General features: G+C 34.8%; 1 protein-coding gene across 1 annotated transcript in view; it reads left to right on the forward strand.

Annotated features, from left to right (window-relative positions):
• LOC131664467 (uncharacterized) overlaps positions 1 to 18,297 on the forward strand; it is a 99,184-nt gene extending 80,887 nt beyond the window's left edge. The window contains exon 2 of the mRNA XM_058935592.1: positions 12,622 to 18,297. Coding sequence (XP_058791575.1) covers positions 13,069 to 15,585 — 2,517 coding nt within the window. The 5' untranslated portion in view covers positions 12,622 to 13,068 and the 3' untranslated portion in view covers positions 15,586 to 18,297. The remainder of the gene's footprint in view (positions 1 to 12,621) is intronic.
• The last annotated feature ends 7,428 nt before the right edge of the window (positions 18,298 to 25,725 follow it).

Here is a 25,725-nt window from a genome sequence, read left to right on the forward strand (position 1 = left end):
GTAGTCAGCTGTCAGTGGCTGCTCGTAGATAATGGACGGCGTCCTGAGCGCCACACTGACACCTAGTGAGGAAAATTTATTGTTCCATAGTACTCATACACATACACGCAACTAGGAATATGCGACTGGAGTGACGATCGAACGCTCCAGGAGGCTAAACTCAGCTTTAATAAAGAGTAAATGGGATTAATAAGTAATTTATTAATAATTAATTTAATAAGTAAATTATACACTTATTTAAACGAGGAGGTGATTGCAGAAACGAATGCCTATTTTACAGATTTGGACAAATCCTATTATTTGGAAGGGATTAACAAACTAGAGCAGCGTTGGATGAAGTGTATAAGCCTAAAAGGAGACTATGTTGAAAAACAAACAATATTTATTAAAAAAAATCAAGCAGTTTTTATTTTTGCACGGACTTTTTAAACGACCCTCGTATGCGATGTTTGCGAGAAGCAATACGAAAAAAAACGTCCGGAGTTGTGGGAAAACAATTCATGGATTTTGCATCACAATAATGCATCTGATCACTCATCGTTGCTTGTGTCGAACTTTTTGGCCAAAAAGAAAACCACAATCATGCCTCAAGCACCGTATTCACCGGATATGGCCTCCTGCGACTTTTTCCTGTTTCCAAAACTTAAGAAACCCATGAAAGTACGGAGGTTTGAAACAATTAAGGAGATAAAGAAAAAATCGCTGGAAGAACTCAAAGCTATACCAAAAAGTGCTTACCAGAAGTGCTTCGAGAATTGGAAAAAACGTTGGTACAAGTGCATTATATCTGAGGGGAATTACTTTGAAGGGGACAACATAAATATTAATGAATAAATAAATATTTTTTTATAAAAATAAAAATTCACCTTACTTTTTGAACACACCTCGTACGTATGTGAGTTATATCTTACCATTACATGATACTTTGAACTATGAAAAATTTGTTATTGAAAAACGATGCCCTTTTCGGAAAAATTCCTAAGAATAAAAAGTTTTTTAAATTATATACAGAATATGCTTGAAATTTTCCGAAGCGTTTTGAACAAATTTTTGAATATAAATAAAATTGTTTATACAGGGTAATTCTGAAACATATGAAGAGTTTGGTGGTACCATTGGATTCGTCTTAAAAAATTGAATAAGTTAGCCCAATTAAAATTTTTTTTCTTTGATAATTAGATTATTCGATAGTCACGATTGAATGTTAACCAATGAGCGGCTGACTACGGTCGACGGGCCGCGTGACAGCGAGTTGTGACGGAGAAGGGAGGTCGACGTGTGCATACTAATCAACAGGTAATGGCGGTGCTCAACGCGATTCCTACTGCGGATTACAATATTGATTCCATATTCTAGCAATTTTTACATAATGTCATACACATCGCAAATGACAACAATAAATTAGTTTAATTTTTACATATCATAAATTATGTTTAATTTTAATGAGAATTCGTGAAAAAAAGTCGAACGAAATAAATATGAATGTAGTATAATGAGTAAATACGAAATTAATAGAAACATTAATGAAATTTCGAATTCGATGTAAAACTAACAAATTGCAAGCAACGGTAACTTCACATTATTTATCGAACCTAATTATCAAAATGAAAACTGACGGTTAGTAACTACATTAGCTTGCATCGATATGTTCTCCTTGGTGCTGTGGAAGTTATGTCCTGGTGGAATATAGTATTGTGGCGACAAAGAACGTGAGATACATTGGTGAGAGATACGAAGCCAACTACGGTCGGAAATGGCTGGACATCAATCTGGTCTAACGATAAGTATATATAAACACACTTGCGCATAGCGTTAACGTTTTCATGTTTGTCCAATGCGGTTGTCGATATTTCAATATTACATTAATTACTATTGTAACCTCACACAAATTAAAACAATCGTCATTGCAGTCTTTTTAAAAACGTCTCGAGCTCAACTACTAAATCAGTTGTACTTGATTCCTTTTTCATAGAGTAGGATACACATGCTTGCAAACTCGCAGACAGTCACGCACTTACATACGCTCGCACGTGCATGGATCATACACATACTAACCTTTAATTTAGCTTTTTATTTAGATAATGAGGGTTATTTGGACAGTTTGGAGGTTTTGACTGATGGAAAGGTGATTTATTCAGATGAGCGCAATGACGGTAATTTAACTCAAAAAATTAATTAATAAATTATAATAAATATGATTTTTATTGCAGATTCGGAAGATGCTGACGAGAAGGTATCCTTAAAAAGAATTTTAAGAAAGGAGTTTGCCGGAGTGAAACCCGCAAACGGCAAGGTACGAGGGTGGTCCGATAAGTACTTAGCCTACAAAAGAAAAACGAAAATTTTGGAAAAGTGGCGTTTTATTTTTCAATATATTCTCCTTTTAGTTCGATACACTTGGCCCAGCGATGCTCCAACTTTTTTAACCCGTCTGAAAAATACGTTTCTTCGAGGTCTGAAAAGTAGGCTTCCGTGGCAGCGATTACCTCCTCATTCGACTCAACTTTCTGCCCGGCGAATGACTTTTTCAAGTTTGGAAACAAATAGAAGTCGCACGGGGCTAAATCTGGAGAATACGGTGGATGGGGCAGAAGTTCGTTGCCTAATTCGACCAATTTGGCCATGGCGACGGCGGAGGTGTGAGCCGGTGCGTTGTCATGGTGGAAGAGCACTTTTTTTTTCGCTAAATGGGGCCGTTTTTTCTGCAATTCGACGTCGAATCGGCCCAATAATTCGGCATAGTACAGCCCTGTGACCGTTTTGCCCCTCTCCAGGTAGTCGATGTAGATCACACCTTGTGAATCCCAGAAAACGGTGCCCTTTCCGGCCAATGGGGCAGTCTTCGCCTTCTTCGGAGCACTTTCGCCGGGTAAAGTCCACTGTTTCGACTGTTCCTTGGTTTCTGGTGTATACCAGTGGATCGATGTTTCGTCGACTGTCACGAAACGACGCAGAAACTCCTTCGGATTACGCTTAAACAGCGTCAGACATTGCTCTGAAGTTGTCTCACGGTTGCGCTTGTTGTCCGGAGTGAGCAAACGCGGCACCCATCGCGCCGACAGCATTCTCATGCCCAAAATTTCATGCAGGACATGACCCACGCAGTCTTTTGAGATGCCTACGATCTTAGCTATCTCGCGCACCTTCAATCGTCGATCTGCCAATACGAGATCGTGAATTTTTGTCACGTTATCCTCCGTGGTAGCCGTTTTCGGAGCACCTGGACGTGGCTTTTCAAAAATCGACGTGCGACCACGTTGAAACTCGTTAAACCAATTTTTGACGGTCGCCATCGAAGGAAAAGAGTCACCGTACACAGCATCCAAGCGCTTTTTGATTTCGCTGCGCGATTTCCCTTCCAAAAACAAGAATCGAATCACTGACCGATACTGCTCTTTTTCCATTTTTCAAAAATCAACGGACACACTTGCTTTCACACGCTCTCAAAAATAAACTACACCTCTGATCCGGCTGAAATCTTGACAGTAACCATCGAGAAGGTTGTACTACGTGATAGAATATTTCTTTTGCGAGAGTGGCGCCATCGGGCGGTGAGGCTAAGTACTTATCGGACCACCCTCGTACTATGACGCAAGTACATACATAAATGCATACATACATACATACATACATACATACATATATAAGAAAACATTCATACACAGCTCTAATCAACACACAGGCTCGCTCGCTCACTTTGGCACGCTTACAAGCTCCTACACACCCACGCTCGCATGCACACACATTCTCACACACACTTGCAAGACATAAAAACACATCGCACATACATAAACACTGCGCACGCTTGCTAGCTCACCTACCCACGTACGCTTGGACTTTCACATACACATGTTTTTAAGCTCATACACCCATGCACTTTCGTATGCGCACACGAACTCACGCAGTTTGCAAGCTGACAAGCCCAGCTATACACAACCACGCAAACTAGCATGTGCATTTGCACTGACACACTGTTGCAAGCTCATATACATCGCCACGCACATTCGCACATACACTCAGATAAACATACATTCATACACACAAGTTTACACATTCAACTGATATTAACAAAATAATAATATTTATTATAGGTTCGGCTTTGCGATGGTTCCGCGGTTTATATTAACCTCTGGCTCATTCAAATTATCATCATCAATATCTTGATCTTCTAGCTCTTGTTGATTATCGACTACCCCTACTTTCAAACATTCCTCAAAGTAGCCCCCATTCATTTCTATACATAGGCGAGCTCTTCGCAATACTTGGAGCATCGCTCTATGTAATTGATTGGGTGCCATATCTTCTGCCCATTCTTGCTCTAACTGCCAGCATTCTTCAGCGGTCGCAGGTGCACCATTATGGTAAATGGCCTCTTTGCACGTTCCCCACACAGAAAAATTTAATGGATTATGGTCGGTGGAACATGCTGGCCATTCAACGGTTCCACAATGGCCTATCCACTCAGGGTAAAACTGTAAAAATATCAAAGTAAGTATATTTTTTTCAAAATGATTAAAAATCAAATAGTAATTAATTACCTTTATCGAGGTGATCCCGGACAGGTTGCACGAAGTAAGCTGGAGCTCCGTCATGCATAAAAATGACATTATCTGTGATTTATGGATCTAGGATGTCATCTAGAAGATCTGGCAGATCATGTTGTAGAAAGTTGAGATGCCTATCAGCATTAAGATTTCCCGGTAAACGGAATAGCCTCACAATTCGGTTACGAATAGCATCAGCCCTTATATTTTCGGCATATCGATGTTATGAACGGTATAAATTGCGACGAAAATATTATAATATTATAAAAGATCATGTTCTATAAACAAATATAATATGTTAAAACATATCTTCTCACACCGCAAATGAATTTTCATGTGCCCACACATGTTCATTAAACATGCCAATTCGCCAAAGTAGATTCATCCGTCCATAGAATGCGATCCAAGATGTCAGGATCTTGCTCAACCACGTCATCTAACCAATGACTATACCTCAACCTCAGCTGCAGATTTCCAGGTTCTATTACAAATACGTAGTACACTTTTATTAAGATTTTAGGACTTATGAAAACGAAAAAGCTGTGTATTTCTTACTAGATAAAGTTTACGTCACTGTTTTCAAAATAATACGTTTACTAAAGTGTTTAAGGAAATTCAAACATAAATTGTTAATAACTAATTATGCCTTTATTTTTAGTCATGCCACTCTCGAAATTTGCACTCAACAGGTCTAAATATATAAATAGCACTTAGGTGAGGCTCGTTACCCTCCTTGGCTCCTAGAACTTGCACACATCAGCGCGCTGGCGCGCGTGTCGATCGCGGATTCGTACTTTGCCGCTAACTAAAAACGACTATAATTCAGCAATCGTTTGCCGTCCATGTATAAATGGGAGCTTAAAAATTTTGTACCATAATCAGAAATAATTATAGTTGATTGATTTCACTATATTTTTAGATTCACGTTACTCAAGGAGATTTAAACAATTGACTTTTTTGTCTGTGGGTTCCGTGGCAAAAGCTGAGACGATAGGGTCATGAAGACAATCGCGTTGTCGTTGTCGACCTCCATCAGGATTTCTGACCACGACGCTACCCATTTAATGGGCAGCGTTTTTTTATGTGCACACAACACTTATTCTTATAATTCTTAAATTACTTACAGTCTACAAACAAGTTACACTAACAATAACTGAAAAATTGTATCCTTAATTTATACCTTTTTTTGACATAAAGAAATTGATAATATAAATTTAAAGGTCAAAAATACGAATCACGCATATAAGAGCTACGTATTAACAACAAGTTGATATACTTATGCCTATACGATACAATCGAAACCTCACACAAAACTGGGTCTTTTATAAGACTTATTTATATGTTTCATAATACACATATGTAAAAATAAGTAATTTTGATTTAGAATAAAATGCAATTGTATAAACACGATAAATAACCACAAATTTACAAGTGAAAAATACATGAACAGTGGTTTACCATGGCGATTTCACATCCGACCACTGATGAAGGAAAATTATAAGATCAATTGTATTTATATTTTCGATTTGATTCGATTACGATATGAATTTACATTCGAGAAAAAATATTATCAAGCTTCAGTCGTTGGTGTATGACCAATTTTCGTCACTAAGATATTTAAATATTTTTAAATAGTTTTGGTTTAAAAGTGGATATCTCGGAGAAAAATTGGAAAAATTTGATAATCCGGTTGATTTCAGTTTCGGAGATTCTTGTAGATCAAAATGCAAATTTGAGGGCTGTAAAAAATCTGGAATTATATGTTGTGGCTGGTGTAACGTCGGGCTGTTTATTATCAACAAAATTTTTTTTGTGTGTTTTTGTGGGTATATGCATTTATAATATGTGACTTAGATTTTAACTCTATGAATGAGAAAAAGGAGAGCATTCAGCTGAAGCGGCAAAAGAACACGTGAAAACACCTGTCCCTTTGTCGCGCACTTTCCGAAAGATCGTAAAGTTTTTTTTGAGTAGGTTTGGATATAGAGTAAAGGAACCGCGGAATTTTGCCTACATCCTTTTACACGATTCCTCCTAAAAGTTTCCACTTTTAGAAGCTAAAACTTTTACCATAGGAAAGAAAATTTAATAATTATTTTTGTATAAATGAATTAAGAAAATAGCAGCATGATAGGAAAAATTCGCAGCTTTCTGAAACCTCTCGCACACTTTTTAATCAAAGTCGTGGTTTCCGCACAATTAACGAAAATATCCAAAAGTTTTTAAGCTATAAGTTGGAAAATTTAATAAATATTCAAGAAACAATTACATAAATGAACTATAGTATATTAGTCCAACATGCGACATAAATTAAAATTATGTTTGTAATAAATAAAATTGAATTTCATAGATAAAATAATAAATACTACTTTTTAACAATTTTCCTTTCACGTTCAAATATTTAAATTAATTGTGTGGAAAGTAAGTTAATCAAAGAGCCAACAAAACCCAAATAAACAAAAAAAAAGCAACAAAACACTTTTTTAAATAATAAATTAATTAAATCGACTGTATATTAAGCTTCGTGTAAACGAATACGATTCCTAAATAATGCATAATCTCTCCTTTCTCATTCCATATTATTTAAACAACAAATTTAGTTAATTATATAAGTTACTCATTGTAAACACATAGGATTAGATATTTTCGCGTAAAATATGTTTAGATATTAAGAAAACTGCGTTATTATTAAGAATTAATTACAACAACTTATATAAAAAAATAAATTAATAATTATAAGAAAATTTGTAACGAAAATGGTACTTGGAGAGCCATCTAACGAGATAGGGCCCATACCCTTGAATGTACGCCCCCGATTTTCACCACGCCCCTTAACCAATTAGGGCCCGACAACCGAAAGAGCAAAGTGGGAAAATCTTAATCAGCCAATTAAAATCTGCCGCCATTTCCACTCTACCCAAATTCTAAGGGGCTAAGAGAGAGATTTTCCTCCCAACCACCCCCAGGCTTTAAAAGGGCGTGCGCGAGCGAAAAAGACACACACTCTTTACCAGTTTTCTAGTTTTTTCTTGTTCTACAAAGTTCGACCAAGTGCCAGGTCCAGTAAGATTTAACTCTCCAAGTGCCAGAAAATTACGTCAAATAAAAGGAAAAAGTCAGTCAAAACGAAATTTTTTAATTGCTATCCTTCCTTTTCCTCTTCTTCCTAATGTAGCCAAATCGAAGCTCGAAAGAATTAAGCCTTCGAAAAGTATTTCAGCAGGAATTGGGATACTTTTTTATAAGACAATCGCGTCGTTAGAGAATAAATTAAATTCTCTTTTATGTGATAATTCCAGCAAGGTCTGGGGTATTTACATACAAGTCCTGATTCCATTGGATCATGGTGTTCGATGGAAGACTTGTAGTCAAAACTTTTTTTATTCTTTCAATGCGAAGCGCAAAGTAGGAAGCTCTGATTCTCCCATTGCTCATCCCGGTTTAAGCGTACCCATGCAAACCAAAAAGATCACCTGAGATAACGTTCGCCTCAGACGTGCCTGAGGTAGTGACCCGGATGTCACACTGGTGTGAAAATTCCCTATGTTTCGAACATTTTTTTATGGTTATCATTACTGTTCAGACTTTAACAAATAAAAATGGTAGAAAAAAGTTCATATTAATAAGTGTGCAGCACTCATTCAAAAAATTGGTTCAAAGACAAATGTATTTAAAATGAAATGATATTTGATGTAGATTAAATATAATTTTTTCTTTTTTTGATTATATATAAAAATAAGATTTTTTCCGTAAAGAATTAAAATAGGAAATCCTATCAATTTAATTAAAAATAAAGAAATTGTTGAACTCTATTTTCATTCTAAATACAAACATTTGTTCAAAACTAAACTATTTTTTCACTGCAAAAATTCTTACCGGTTTTTAAATTTTTCACCTATTAAAATTAGGGGTTGCAACCCTCAAAAGTTAAACACGCCAGAATTTGTTAGATTTTTTATAAGGATTATTACTCACTTAATTTTACTAAAAGATATTGATTAGGAGAAAAGTTATTTGAAAAAAAAACTGTTTCGGGGTGAACTGTGAAGGTGGATTTCACCTCTTAAATATGTTTTTCCACTAATAAAAAAATATAAATCTCTTGTTTTAATAATTTTTCACGACATACGACAAAAATTATCGAAATTGGTAAGTTCGGGTTGGTTCCTTTCTTGTAAGTGAGATAAAAGTGTTAACCCTTGGCTGCCACACAGGGGTAAGCGGTACCCCAGCCATTTCTATCTCAATTTTGAATAGTTTAAACCGATAAATCGATACTTATGGCGACATCTGTAGATCATTCAGACACCCCCCCTTCTATTCGGCCTAGTGCCGCTACTTTGAAAGTGTCAGTCTAGCTGTGGTCGTAGAGCAAAGTGGAGTGGGATCGCGTGTACCCCAGTGTGTAAGCAACGTCATTTTTCGGTGATTCGGAGTGGTTGTTTTTTTCGTTCTAAATTGGCAGTAAAGTGTAAAATAAAGTTAGTAGACGGTATTCTAATCGTTTTTAATTTTTTTTTGGCGATATATAATATTTTATTTGAATTATTTAGATGGCATATAATTTGCGAACGCGTCGCATACGGGAAGAACTGCTAGAGGAAGATGGCATCGAGGATACGAATGATTCTACCACTTATAGCAATGCAACCCGTATTAGTGAGACACTACAATGCAACAAAAGGAGGCACAGATAACTTTAACAAATTGTGTCATTCCTATACTGTGAGCCGAAGAACAAACAGGTGGCCGTAAAGGTATTTCTATGGAATGATTGATCAGGCTGTTGTAAATGCAAGAGTTTTACTAAAGTGCCGGAATAAAACTGAAGGTATCAAAGACAATACGTCAGCTGTCGTTTGTCTTGAAAAATTAAGCCACTATCTTGTCAAACCACTTCTGCAAGAGAGACTGGCAGTCAGCACTTTGCGAAAAGATATAAAGCATGGTGTTGCTGGTATTTTGCAAGTTGATGTGCAATTTGAAAAAATAGAGTCTGTTACATTTCCAGTAGGGCAAAGATGTGTATTTTGCTCTAGAAAAGACGATAAAAAATCTCGCAAAGGTTGCTCGCTTTGCCATTTTCCTGTTTGTCAAGAACATGCATGCTACTGTTGTAAAGGTTGTATAGAGAAATTGTGTTTAATATTCAGTTTAATTCAATTTCTATTGACAATGTTGGTCTTCCACTATATCTTTAATATGTTTTATACATTTTTATATGACAAAACTTCTAAAATGTACGTTTAATTAATAAAAGTTCTTGAATATTTCAACATTTCTGAAAGTTGATTTTTTCACAAAATTCCTACCTTCATTTCTCAAAATAAATACCTTTTTTTAAAGATCCGTTACCAGACTATTTTTTTTATATAAGTATCACTTTTCAGGAGTATCCAGTTAAATTTTTAACTTCTTAAACAAAAAAATAAAAATTTTTAGATTTTTTTTGTTAAATTAATTTTTTTATGACACTCAATTTCTATAATTAGATAATTTAACTGTATAAACGATTAAAGTACTTACTAAAGATTATGCAAAAAAAATTTTATCGATAAATATTCAATACTTTCTTCGTAATGACATGTTTTTGACTGGGGTACAAATTACCCCGGTCTGGCAGCTATGTAACTGCCAGACAAGTGCGGCAGCTAAGGGTTAAGTAGCAGTGAGGATTGCACATTCAATAATATAAAAGTAAAAGAAATAAATCGCAAATATTAAAAGTAGAAAGGGTCCGTAAATTATTTTGCTGCTGTATGGAAAATTACAAGAATAATACTTATGATGAAATTCGGCAAACCGTTTGAACTTGTGAACTTGTTTCAACATACAAATCCAATTTGACTGCTGCCAATACTTTTTAAAATCTATAAAAAAATAATACAAAAAACGAAATAAAATACTGCTTGAACTGGACAATATACCTACTTATTAGTTCGGTTTTCAAGACAAACATGCTACAATGGAAGAAATAAACAGAGTCACTACTATAATCAGAAACGCCTTCTAAAGAAACAAATATAGCAATGTAGTATTTCTAGATGGAATCCAGGCTTCCAATAAAGTCTGGCACAAAAGCTTACTGCAAAAACTTTGGAAGTTGGACTATATTTGCTCATATAATCATACTTATGCTGTAGAAAATCCAAAGTTGAAATAAATAACGAAATCACTAAGCTATACTCAATAAAAGGAGGCATTCCCCAAGGAAGCGTTTTCTAGCCTCATATTATACTTAATTTACACTCACGATCTCCCAAGTATGGCAAATATCGAAAACGCCATGTATGCAGACAGTAAAGCTATAAAAGCTATATCAATATTCGACTCAAATCTCACAACAGTCTCTTACAATATGCAATAAACTCTAAATAAAGCACTATTTTGATTTGAAAATTGGAGAATCATAATAAATGGAATAAAATATAATACAGGTAACTTTCACATAAAAAAAAAGCAAAAAAAAAGAAATTCCTTCTTCAGTACAGATAAACAATACAATACATTATTAACCAAGGAAGTGAAAGTATTAGTATGTTCATAGCACGTGAAAATTGACATCCGAGGCGAAGAGCAGGGTGTTAAATACATGCTAGGGGTTCGACACTTTTACTTTCATGGTTAATATACTATTTTTATTGCCTCCAATGCGTAAAATGCGTGTTGTGAAACCTGACACCCGGGTTTCAAGACGCGCTTTAAGCACAGTAGAGGAAAAATTAATATCTCGACTAGATAAAGCCAAATACCTTGGTATATACATGGATCATCGACTAACGTGGAGAGACCACATTTGGACCAAACGCAAACCACTCAATGAGTGAGCCGGGTTACCCTGGCCTTTGTAGCGAACCCGTCCGTGTCCGAAAATCTTCAGAAACGACAGTAGAAGCAGAAACGATAGCAGAAGCGAACAAATATTCGTGCCTGCCCGCAGCAGTTGAGTACCTCTCTGAGGAAGCTATCTTACCTGATCGTTACGGGCGGGGCATTGCCAGGCCATAATTTTGTTTCTTTCTTTTGTTGTATTTTATTCCATTTTTGTCAGGTTGTAAATGGATCAACTATAAAATTGGGGTTTTATTAAGTTACCGACGCAATTTGTGCATTTGCTCCTCTCCTTTCATCCCAAGTTATTTCGCGTTCGAAAGTCACAACTTGCACGTGCGTTAGGTTACTTACTAGTCAGGGCATTCTTGTCTCTTTTTCCCCGCGCAAATAATTTCGTAAATAGAATTGCGGGCAATAATTTTAAATTGTAAAATCCTCCTTCTCTTCCTTTATAATATATACATTATATATTAAAAATTTCTTTTCTAATTGCACTTTTTTTTCATACTCAAAAATATTAAAGCATAACTAACAGTGATAGGTATCAAACGATCATATCAAATTTTTTTATATAAAAAAATGAGGAATTATAAAATAATTGTGATTGAAATAAAATAGTACATTATCTAACTAGTATGGAAAAGATTTTTGTCTTGTTTATGCGTGAACAAAGCGAGGGTCGAAAAGCACACGGGACGGGAATCTCTTTCTCGAACATGTGAGGCACAGTTTTTATTAAAATAATGTATGGGAAACACGAATTTAATCACGTTTTTCGCCGAGCGTACAGGAAAGTTGTACTTCCCATGCATTTCATAAATACGCTAATCTTGTATAGTTTCACGAGAAATTCATTAGTGTTTATTATCTTACGACTGAAGCAAGAGAAAGAAATGAAAACGAAAAACAATTGAAATTAATACTGTTGAAAAATTACAGGTTCCCAAATTTGTCAATAGCGATGTTCTAGCAAGCCAAGAGAGTTATCTAAATTAATTGTTTATAGAAACTAAAATATACTTAAATCAAGCGAAGTCAATAATATGTCGAATTACTTGTCCAATATAGAGTAGAATTAGATGAAAAATTTTATTTCTAAACATTGGGAATAATATCTGAACATTTCATGTCCTTATAGAAGTATATATTCGCATTTTTTGAAGCAATCAACACTAAAATTAACTTGAAATTTTGATGTTTATGTATGTTTTGTGTAATATAAGATTTATATTTTCTGTTGCAGGTATTTCCAATTAATAGAATGGTATCAGAAATAAATTCTAGCAGTTAATAGAGACGATATATGATCCTCCTGTCTTCAAATTCCTTTCAAATATTTATAATACAAACTTGAAAAAATGCTGTCGGAATGAAAATTTTTAAGTATAAGCAAATCTTCGTAGAAACGGACAAGTAAGGGAAATTTCTGATCATGCCGCCATCTTTATGAAGATAGAATAAAAGAATATTTTAGATTTGGTTAATGATAATTTTCTAAAAAATAATTATTATATATAATAATGTAGCTTTATAGAGTAATTATTGTATAAGACAGTGTGTAAGTTGACAAGAAAAGCTCAGAACATTGATAATGGAAAAAGATCCTTTTCAATTTTGTATTTGACTTGATTTCAACTTATTGAAACTCAGCTCATATAGTAGCTGTTTCTCAAAGTAAATTTGTTCAATAATGTATAGAACAGTGTTACAATTAGCGTGCTTATTTTTTTGTAATACATTTGTATTTAGTGCTAGTGAAACTGAAGCAAATAATCCAGTATTTAATTTAGATCACACAGCACTGGAAAAAAATATTGCAGCTATATTCAATAAAGTTGCGCATAGTTCTGCAACAACGAAAAGAAGTGTACCAGCATTTGAAGCACAAGTTTCACAAAGCACTATACATTCAACTTCACCATCGCCATTAGCAACTTTACTAACAACTTCTTCGATGTTTAATTCTATTGTTTTAACCAGATCAACTAATTCTCCATTTCTTCGTGAGTTGCCATCATATGCACCACCCTCGAGAGCTTTGTTTACTCCACCACTTCCTCCGGAATATTCTAATCCTTTTGCTGATAAACCAACATTAAGAGGAACCAATACGGATATTCACTCCAATCTTCGAAGACCTGTTCCGCCACCAAGTTATACTCCAGTTCATGAAAGAATACCTATTAAACCTCCTGACTTGATTGAAAGTACGACGAAAAACCTTGAGAAAACTTTTCTTGATAAAGATACTTCACATTATTCATCTAGAGAAGATAGTTCTGAGATATCAAATCGGAATAAAAATTTTAATGACACGGTCGATTATGTACCTTCATTACATTTTACTAGTATTTCAAGAATTTTATCAGGAAGCAATGGAAGAAAACAAGATATTCCCGACATTTTATTAAAACCTATATCGACGAAACCATCTCAAAACTCTGTAACGATATACCCAGTTAATGAAGAATCTACTGTAACGCCTATACTTAGCGTACATTCAACGCAAGAAAGTACTGCAACTCCGACGTATTACTCAACAGACGAATTACTCCAAATAGGAAAAAGTAATTATAATAGCACTCTAAATGGAAGAAAGATTCTTAAAAAACATAATGAACCAGGCAGAATACGTAATGTTGATATTGTTGATAATGAAAAACTTGCTTATCCCCAATCTCCAGAGTTACCTTCTAAAATTCCAGATGTTAGAACCGGTGAAAAAAGTATAATTCCTCATTTCAATTCACACCCTTTAGAGTCGACTTGGAAAATTGCATGGTCTCTTCATGTTTATTTAGCAGCTTCTATATTTACCTTGATAGCTCTCTACTCCGTATATAAAATAGTTCGATTCAATAACGCCACAAATCTTCTAACCCAATCGTATTTCTTGACAATTCATCTACTTTTAACTATTGTTTGTACTTTGCGATGTTTTTATTTATTTTATGATGCATATAATCTAGGACATTCACTCCCAGAAACACTTTCAAAAATTATAAAATTTTTACCTTCATCATTATTAGCTGCTGCATTTGCAACACTTATACTTTACATGTCACGATGTTCTCCCGCACCTTGCCTTCATCAGAGCAAATTTTCATCTCCATTTATATTGGCTTTATCTTTTACTATTCACATCACTATATGTATTGGTTTACATGTATCTGGTCATGTTTTTGGTTATGCAGATGAGTCTCGCATCCTTCCTCTTATTTGCCAATGTATTTACATTATACTCTGTGTGTCTCTTGGTCTTTGCTATATGTACGTTTATCGTGTTATCCGAACTCAAATACAGATGGCTAATACAAAACCTGTTGGAAATCATATTGTGACAGATTTTATGACTGTCACACTAAATACCGCTATAACAACTACAATTGCTACTGCTTTATTATTTATTTTAATGGGATTCGTACAGTTATATGGCGTTTTTGGAGTTCAAGAACGCCTTCAACCACATTTTTGGTTGTGGTGGGGATGGGAATTCTCTGTCCGACTAATTGAGCTATCAATGTGTGGCTTGTTAGCATGGGTTGCTAGTTTGTCGCGTTACCAAATTAGAGAAAAGCAGGTTTCACAGCATATTGTTCATCCAGGCTTCGCTCTCTTTCCTTGTGGTAGTTCGACATCAACAGAAAATATGGATGATGCATTATACCCAGCTATTTGCAATACTAATCATGCTATACAGAACTACACCATACGTACTGGAAAACATGTATATGATGACAGTTTTCCATTAAATACATTACCGGATCACCTCAATCGTAATACATTTGAAAGGCATTCGACTAGAATGTCAGGAACATTAAGCCACTCATCTCAAGAAAGAAGAACATCGTGCACGCAACGTAAAAATGATACTCAAATTATTTACAATTCGGATAGTCGTAGTAAATCTAATGCAGGTCCAACAAATTTTAATGAGCACTCTTCGAATTCTGGATCAACAATGTTGGTAGCTGAAGATGGCTTTGTACGTTTTCGAAATTTAGGTACAGAAGACAATGATTTGTCAGATTCTTATAATATTTCTGATACAAATAGGGAGAGAAGAAATTCAGTAACTTGTATTGATAGGATCAACAAAAATCAGTCTGCTATAACTACACACATTACAGAAGAATATCATCAAAATTCTTTGCCGCATCTGAAATCCAATCTACATAGGAACCATCATCTTTTTTACAATACATAAATTCAAATCTCATATTAGCGTTTACAAGAATCATGCTAATGTTCTAGAACAGAGTCTTATTAGCAAGTTGAATCTCATTTTATAAGTTCAATAGTGTATTTACGTTTTTTGTATAATAATTAAATGAAGAGTGACAACTATAAGTTAATTCTGATTTTTATATAACTATACTTGTGATTGTACAGTACGTATGCTTAAGGAATTTCATAGGTTTCTTGTGATTCAAATAAGATACAAGTTAGAGTTTTTACTGTAGTCTGATCAACTGTTAATTTAAAAATTATCCAATAATTCAGACATTCTGGCAATAGAATGATTTGATTTCAATAATAATTGCAAATGGAAAAAATATTCGATGAAAAAATGGGAATTATAGTACTAAACAAGAATATATAATCTTTAAAAATAACCTAAAAAGATAAACAATTAGTGAAAAACAACTGAAAAATTATTTAAATTTTTTTTAGATTTTGATGAATTTCCAAAGACCAAAATTTCTAAAAATAATTCTATACACATCAAAATAAATAAATATTATTTAAATTACTGTGAATTAAAATAATTATTTAATTATCTATGTAGTTTGTAAGTTATTAATTCATAATATAAAAAAAATTATGCTTCTTAACACAAAAAGTTAACCTTTAAATTTCAATAACCTGCAATAAATATTATTTATTAAAAACATGTTTGTATTTATATATTAATTATTAAGCGTTGGAAGAACTTTAGAGATACCAATTTGGATTAATAATGGAGCTCAATTTCGTTGGTTAGAGACCTAGTTTACAAGTGTAACAATCCTAATTTTAATTCAACTTGTTTAAAAATAGCCATAAAGTTAATTTTTCGAATTATTTTATAAAAAAAAATCTGAAAAATATATATTTAGTGATGACGTGTATAGAATAACTTTGTATGCATTTTTGTTGCCGAAAAGCTGTATGCATGTAGACAAAAAATGTCTGTTTTTCACTAATTGTTTATCCGCGCAAACTTTGTTCTTTTGGTTAAAGCTACAAATTTCTGTTCAGTATCGAATTTTCCACCTTGTTACATAATTTTTTCTCCATTTACAATTAATAATTTCTTGGATTACAATTTATAAATATTTATTTCTAAACCTTGAATGCGCTGAATATATCTGAAATTAAAAAAAAAAATACATGGATAAACATTAAACAATCAAGAAATTATCTAGTCTTTTTACATTTTAATTTCAATGTTATGACTACTGATAGAGCTAGAAGAGGGGAGAGAAATCATACAACCAACGATAAATAAAAGGCATCGCTCACATATGTATGTTTTGTAGGCCAAACAAGTACAGAAAATCTCATGAATATTTCACAAATAACCTTATAGTCCTTAAGTGATAAGGAATGATTAGATTATTTTTAATATGCAAAATAAAATTTCAGGTATTGTTTGTTTAATTCAAGTGTTCACTTGTAAATATATAAATAAAAAACCTTTGAAATTTTTGTTCAACAATATCTTCCTATCGAAGTATATAAAAAATACACTTGCCTGATATATTTTACTATCATTAGTGACATATCTCTGGGCTTTGCAGTACTTGTAAGTTCAAAGTCTTCGAAGATTGAATAATATTGCTAACTTTTATGCTCTACAAACGTTCTCAATGTCGCAAAATCCAGATCTTGTATTGCAATCACTTACTTTAAAATTACAAAATAGTGTTTTTTAATAAAAATAAAATCGCTTCAATTCACTGACAACATTTATTGTAAATTTGTAACTTGTAAAATATTTTTGTTGGACTAATCAAATTTAACTAGAGTAACATATATACGATCGTATGTTCATAAATATTAATGTTAACTCAAACTTTTATAAAAAAAATTTACTATTTTTACTCATATTTTTAATTTAAATATTTAAAAAATTTTCTGAATTACAAATACCGAAGTTAATCATAGAACTAATATGAGATAGTTCGACGATCACGGTGTGCGTGCGCGCGCGCGCGTGTGTGTGTGTGTGTGTGTGTGTGTGTGTGAGTTTTTATATCTATAAAAAATTATAAAAACCATACTAGTTAAGAAATGAAAATGTAAAAAAACTAGCGTACTTTTTAAATTAAAAAGTATTATCGCACATAAATTGTCGTTTCTTATTTAGTCATTTTGCGCACAGTCAAAGTTTAGAAATATTTTTGTTGTTCAATTTATTTTTGAATGTTGATCGTTCATTTCATACGTTTTTATTTTAGACCTTCAAGTTTAGTTTTATTTGGTATTTTTTGTGCGCGTATGTCATACAAAAAGGCCGTGACTGTAAGGAAAACTTACATCTAATTTTATTTCATTCTATATATTCTCTTGAAACCTATGAAAATCCTTAAATCATATATTATTTTTTTCAGTCTGTTCAAAGACTTTTAAAGTATTATAGATTGTCTGCGCTTAATTGAAACGTGTACTGTTTACTATAAAATTGATTATTGTGTTACGGCTATTGGTACTTAATATTTTTATACAAATTTAATTTAGGGTGATTAAGCTAGTGTCAATATAGAATATGACTATCATAATCTCAAATTTTTAAATAAGTTCTAGGTTAATAAAGTTTATTGTTTGAGCAATATTTTATCGTATATTACCATGAAGGTATTTATTAAGGAAATGTAAATAAATATTAGACAGTAATTTAAGTATTTTTATTGTGAAATTTCAGTATATGATACAATCCAAGTAAATAAAATGCTTAAAAAAATTGTTGTCTATTTATTTAATAGAGTGTATATTATTAGTTTAATTCTCATAAACAAGACACAAGTAAAAAAAACTTGCCTGTATCATTATCAAGTATCGCATTCGTGGTACGTATGCGAGTAGTTATTAAATAGCTATGAAGCCTAGCCGCACCTGACACTATATGATAAATTGGCTAATCCGGGCTTTTCGAAAGTGTTATCTCATCTTTAGTCTTTACACATGATATACTGATGCTGTATTCGATAGTAAAATTTGAAATCCACATTACCATTTTTCATTTAAAAAGTTTTAGTTGAACTGATACAGTTTCAAGAAAGCTATTTGGAAAACAAGATTTTTCAGTTGTCGTTGTCTCAGACAACTTTTCGTCACAGGTATCAGGTTGAGTATACGTATTCTATGTACTTCGTACAATACGCTGGAGTAACACAGTGTACATAACCTTCATTCATATTAATTACATACTTTGTTGGTTTATAAAAATGCTATGAATTACTAAAAATATTAGTATGGTCTGAATACTAAAAACGTAAGTACGTATGATAAGATATCGATCATAGCCCGATGCTGGTAATGGAGGTATACGTTAAAATAACAAGTATGCATCTTGAGAACAGGCTTGATCATCTATTCGTATCAGTGATTTGTCAATTTATAATTATTTATATAATTTAAAACTATCAGAAGCGATCATTGGTGGTTCATTAGGTGCTCTATTTGAACAAACGTATCTATGGATTTCATTTTATACCATCCTGGTACAGTTAATGAAATCTTCTTTTCCCCTGCCCACCACACTTCTCAAAAAGTAAAACCTACATGCAAGTAGGCTGCCGCTAATACTTAGAGCCTAAAAACTATTTTAAAATCAAATTTGTTCAAAATTACAGTTTCATTATTATAAGAAAAGTTGTTAAATTGCAATTTTTACTTGCTTGCAACTGCAAAAATGTCTTAAAATAGTCTTTAGTGTCTAGGTACGAAGGGGGTCAATAAGTCTTTACAAAATCCAAGAGATGGCGCTCGTCACGCTTAAGTTATGTTTTTGGCAAGCAATACTACTAACTATCGTACAAAGTTTCAGCTCGATTCATTAAGTCGTTTTTTTGTGAGCATTGGTTGAACAAAAAGTTATTGGTTTATTTGAAAAATGAAAAATACAGAGTTTTGAGCGGTGATAAAACATTTTCATTTGAAAGGCCTTACACCAAAAAAAATCACAGTTGAGTTAAACGCCGTTCATGGCAAGTCTGCCCCTGTGTTAAAGACTGTTTATAACTGGATAAATGAATTTAAACGCGGTCGTACAACAAAAAAAGATGAACCTCGTTCAGGACGCCCCGTAGAAGTGAGTACGCCCGAAATGGACAACAAAATCTACGATATAGTGTTGAGTAATAGAAGATTAAAATTGCGACAATTAGTTGAGGCCACAGGGGTATCAAAGGGTACAATCATTTCAATTTTGCATGAAAATTTGGGGATGAAAAAATATCAGCAAGATAGGTGCCGCGTTTGCTCACTGTTGAAAACAAACAAACCCGCGTGGTCACCTCTGAGGCTCTTTTGGCACGCATACTTCGTAATCCGGAAGACTTTTGGTGTCGACTCGTAACTGTAGACGAAACACGGGTACACCACTACACTCCTGAAACCAAAGAGCAGTCCAAACAATGGATTACCGCAAGAGAACCAGCCCCAAATAAGGCAAAGACAGTAAAGCCAGCTGGCAAGATTATGGCCACGGTTTTCTGGGATGCATATGGAATCATCTAAATCGACTACTTGGAAAAGGGCGAGACGATCACTGGACAATATTATGCGTCATTATTAGGTCAGCTGATAGAAAAAAATCAAAGAAAAACGTCCTCACTTGAACAAAAAAACTGCCTCTTCAAGACAATGCTCGACTTCACACGTCTGCAGTATCTATGGCAAAAATTAACGATTTAAAGTTCGAATTAATTGACTATCCACCATATTCGCCTGATTTGGCTCCCAGTGACTATTTCCTAACCTCAAAAAATGGCTTGCCGGACAACGATTCACGTCGAATGAAGAAGTCATCGCCGAAACAAATGCCTATTTTGAGGGTTTTCAGAAATCATATTTTTCTGATGGCTTAAAAAAACTGGAAGGCCGTTTAATAAAATGTATCGACCTTCAATGAGATTATGTTGAAAAATAAAAAAAAATTACATACGCAAAACTTTTTTTTCCTTCTTGTAAAGACTTATTGACCCCCCTTCGTATTTACGACAGCCTATTCGCACGTAAGTTTTACTTTTTGAAAAAGTGTTGTGGATGGTCATGACTTTACCTTTATAAGGCGGGAAAATTTCAGTTCTAATCTAGTGTCGATTTCCACCATAATTGTCATGAATTTTCACTGAACTAGTTAAGACAAATATCCGACTTGGCAGGTGGTCCCTATAGGAACCACCCTCGTCCACACCAGAAAAGCAAATAAAAAAAATTTTTTTAATTTATTTTAGCCTCGAATTTGATATACCTATTGTTTTTGAGTTCTGAATTCGAATTTTAATTTTAATTTTGCAGGGAGTAACTTTGACTTTTTATCACATTCTACAAAATCATTGCCAAGTCAAGGTCAAATTGTCATTGACAGTCCCTCTTTTTAGCTGAAATTCCTATTTTTTATCGTTTCAACTTCAAATTTGGTATGAGTATGTGTTGTGGTGCGCTGAATACGAGGAAAATAAAGAAACTGATGCAAAGGGTTCCTTTGACCTTGAAAGTTGATATTTTGCTATAGCCACTACTTCTAATAATACCTATTTTGACATCTATTGACGAAATCATTGATGATGGAATCAAATCAAAATAAATCTAAAACACTCGTTCTAATAAGTACTGTAACGGGGTAAATGCTCCGTTCTTATTCCGATTATTCTTTCAACGCGTAGTCGTATCGAGATGCGCACGGTGCTATAGAAATATTCAAATTCATTAATCGGAGAGCAGAAGGGGACGGGAGTCAGTCAACCAACTTGCTACTAGTTAGAAATGACAACAGCGAAATTATAATCTGTATCACATGCGAGTTAGTTTATTTACCTATTCTCTACAGTATACTTAGCCCACGTGTTTATGTTTACGAAGCGCGCGCGCGTCAATAACATGCAATGCCAGAGCGGCCGTAGCTCTTTGTTCGCAGAGTTAATACATGCATGCTGTCGATCTTTACAGAGGGATTAATAATTCGTTCCGCGCCGTCATATTAAAATCGCGATACTAAGCTGGCCAGCTTACCTTATTAGAGTCGTATTATTAGCAGGGAGAGGGGAAAGTTCGTTTGTCAACCTCCAGCACGTCAGTCTCTGAACGAGGTGTCTCAAACTCTCGGTTTCGCCTTCGATGGCGAAACCTCTCACTCACTCACACTCGCACTCTCACAACAGTGACGACGAAAGTGCAGCTGGTGTAAATGTCTGTCCAATTTCACTGGCTCGCTTCAGCACTCGGAAACTCTGGAAAACTCTGGTTATTGCTAACTGTGGCTGGATGCTTGGATAACCAATCCTCCACACTTTTATATTCACGCGCGTTCCGTCCCGTCTCATACCGAGTTCCCTTTTTCTATTTTCTCCAACCAGTAGGTGCTGCCCTCGTAGGCAGCCGCATGGTTGAGGCGATAGCGCTAACAAGACGTTTATCGTCACAGTACGTGTCCAGTTTTGGTCCCATTTATAACAGTTGTATTGTAACAGTTTAATTTTACCTAGAGAAGATATTTTCAATATCAAGGATTACTCTAGAATTTTTTTACAATTTTTTCTATATTTTCCACGCCAAATTTTGCTATAAAAAACATTGAATATTAATATGTATGCGGTTGTCCTAAGACGGAATATCCCCGTCCTCTAAAGGTTAAAGTTTTGTGCTAACAAGTTAAATTATAATATCTTATCAAAATGTGCATCTGATATGAACTATAATAGTTGCAAATTTTAGTATAAGTTTTTATCACATTCTACAAAATAAAATATATCGATTACATGAGAAGCATATTTTAAAGTATGGTGGTTTACTTTAAATTGAAAGAATTAAATGTTGACATTTTGAAATAATCCGGCCAAAATTATTACAGACTAAGACACGGAAGAATCGAGGAACAATACGTAATCGTTTATTTCTCTGTGTCTAATTGTTGTTAGGCGCTAGCAAAGACTTTATGAGGATGGGCAATGAACGCTGAAAGCACATAATCGTTTACTGTCTTTCAGATAATAGCTGCTTCCTTCAGCTCTCATTGACCTTGTAGGCTACCTATATACGGAAAAGGAGCACCAAGATTATAACCAAATCTCGTTCGATTTCACGGGCGGTCGGCTAGTCAAAATTCGGTGAGGTGTGCTCTAGTCAGGAGTAGATAGTCAGAACTGGAACTCCTCAGGTAGCCCCGGTCATCCGTTGATTTGAGAGCGGAACGTTGAAAATGCCTGAAATTCTCACCAATATAGGTCCTTCGCAACTTAACAGCGATAGATACGAGGAAGTTTTGGACTAAAGGTTAATTAATTTCAAAAATATTTCATTAAGTAATCATCTTATTTCACTCTTATTCCATTTAATAGTCGTCAATACGATACGCTCTACTCAGACTATCGGGCGATTGAAACAAAAGCGGTACACGTTGGACACCTCGTGCTCGCCTATTAACAAAGTAACGTGATTACGGTCTCATATCCGGGATGCAAAACCCGCGTTACTCCTTCGGTATGCTACGTCAGATCTCCGAACTGTTGATTATTGGCGAAACTTGTACCCACGGTCTACCCAAAGTCGAACTTAATGTTATTTCTTCGCAACATATGAGCCGTCTATCTCACATTTGGCGCACCGTGATACGACCGCTACCCATACTCATGAAAATCACAGGTCTCGTCAATCGATCGGTTGAATTGCGTGACGAGAGAAAAAGAAACGGATGACCATTCGCGCACTCCCGATCAATGCCTGAAACTCAGTGACGCACATTTAGTTCAGCCGGATTATAGTGAGAGTAAAAAGATAGATAGGCTTCGTCGTCGTTAATCTTCCCATCTCCTTTGCCACAGAAATGTTTTCCTGTAACTCGTCATTACTTGTTACTCAAAATATCGTGTTCGTACTCACATGAGGTCATCAGGAAATAAACCGCGTCAAAGTGCGTCATCTTATCACTTGATGGACGGTTTCTCTTCTTGTCTCTCTCGAGCTCTTACGGATTAGCTCCGAGTATCGTAATTAGATGAGCGCCGTTATTTTCGCTTTTATCTCACGTAATTTTACTACTGATCGGTCATGACAACACATAACTACTTTATTCATCGGTCTGCTCTATTCCCTTCCTAACTAGTTGATCGGAAGGCGTGAATTCGTCCTTCTTGCCTCATTTAAGCGCGCTCTAATTACTAGTCTTGCTTGCACTCACGCTCTCTCTTGCCCACTTACACATCTAGCTGGCCATCTCACTTGCACTCACGCTCTCTAACTCCTTGCTTGCTCCCACTTAACTGTACAATAATTGTGCCAAATTAAAAAAAAGTCCATAACCTGAGTTTTCTAGGCCAATCGAAATAGCCCAATATACCAAAGTATAGAGTAGGTAAATATATTGAGTACGCGAAGCAGCAATTTTTGGGCGTAAGGTTTTCCTGTGATGATGTACCATCATAAAACCAAGAATAACAAATTTTTTTAAATATATGATGCACGTTTCAAAATACACATGTATTTTGCTATGTAAAATACGATGGCCATAAAGCGTACCTCTGAAAAGCGCTAAAAGTTAAAAACCATATTTTTGATTACAGCGCTTTCCAGGTATATGCTATTATGGTATCATTTTAAATAATATTACAATAATTTAAAAAACTTGTGTCTGTTTAATATATAGGAGAGAAGATGGTAAATATGATTGTGCATTGGCGAGAAATAACATGAAAAGGTTTGATATCTGGCAAAGCGATATACGAGGTCTGTCCGGAAAGTATCGGGCCTATGTTTATATCTTCGCGCCATAGTGTTCGAGTGACCTCTACTGGACAGAAACGTCAACAGTAAAGCCTCACGAATCTATTGGTTACTTACTGACACCTGCCGGACGTATAGTTCATGCGCAGCGTGTCTTTGTTTACAGTGCCTTTTTCGCGTTCGTCGGATTTTGATATTATCAAAAATGACTGAAAAACAAGATCAATGAATTTGCGTCAAATTTTGCTTTCAACTCGGAAAAACGAGTTCGGAAACTATTGAAATAATGCAAAAGGCCTTCGGAAGCGAGTGTATGAGCAAAACACGAATAAAAGAGTGTATAAACGGTTCAAGGATGGTCGCACTTCTGTCGATAGTGATTCTCGTCCCTGCCGACCTTCGACGACAAAAGCTGCAGATAATATTGAGCGGGTGCGACTTGCAATCGAACAAGATCGTCGTATGACTGTTCGAGAACTAGAAGAAGACCTTGGGATTCCAAAAACTATCATTTCAGAAATTTTAACCGAAAATTTAGGAATGAAACGCGTATGTGCGAAATTCATCCCAAAATTGCTCACAACAGAGCAGATGAACATTCACTTAGAAATCGCTCTGGACAATCTGGAAATGGTCAATAATGATGATAATGTGCTTAGAAAAGTTATTACAGGTGATTGATCATGGGTTTATGGATATGATCCTGAAACAAAACAATAATCTTCACAGTGGAAGCATTCTGAATCGCCAAGATCAACGAAAGCACGTCAAATTCGGAGCAATGTTAAGTCAATGTTGATTGTTTTTTTCGATTGTGAAGGTGTTGTACATCACGAATATGCACCAACAGGTCAGACAATCAATAAAGAATACTACGTTCAAATTTTGAAACGTTTGCGTGATGCAGTAAGAAAAAAACGGCCGCTCTTTTGGGAAAGAGGTGACTGGCTTCTCCATCCATAATGCGCCAGCGCATTCATCCGATCTTGTGCAGCAGTTTTTGAGCAAACACAATATCGCATTGCTTCGACAACCTCCATACAGTCCCGACATAGCCCCTTATGACTTTTGGCTGTTTCCAAAACCAAAAAAACCACTCAAAGGACACCGATTCGATGACAAAATAACGGTTGAAAACAATGCGACGAGTGTACTTGAGGCTATCCCTAATAGTGAGTTCCCGGACTGTTTTGAAAAGTGGAAACATCGATGGAATCGTGTTATTCAATCAAGTAGGGATTACTTTGAAGGATGCCACCACCAGATGATAAAGAATAACGCTAGCACGAAAATATAAAGGTAAGCCCGATACCTTCCGGACAGATCTCGTACTTCGGTTGTTGAATGATCGAGATAGAATATTTTCGGATTGTTTGTAATGCCCTTTAGATACATAGTATAATCGAGACTAGGTGAATAA

The sequence above is a fragment of the Phymastichus coffea genome, unplaced genomic scaffold, assembly GCF_024137745.1.
Source record: "Phymastichus coffea isolate CEN01 unplaced genomic scaffold, Cenicafe_Pcof_1.1 PCOF00003, whole genome shotgun sequence".
In the NCBI taxonomy this organism is placed as follows: domain Eukaryota; kingdom Metazoa; phylum Arthropoda; class Insecta; order Hymenoptera; family Eulophidae; genus Phymastichus; species Phymastichus coffea.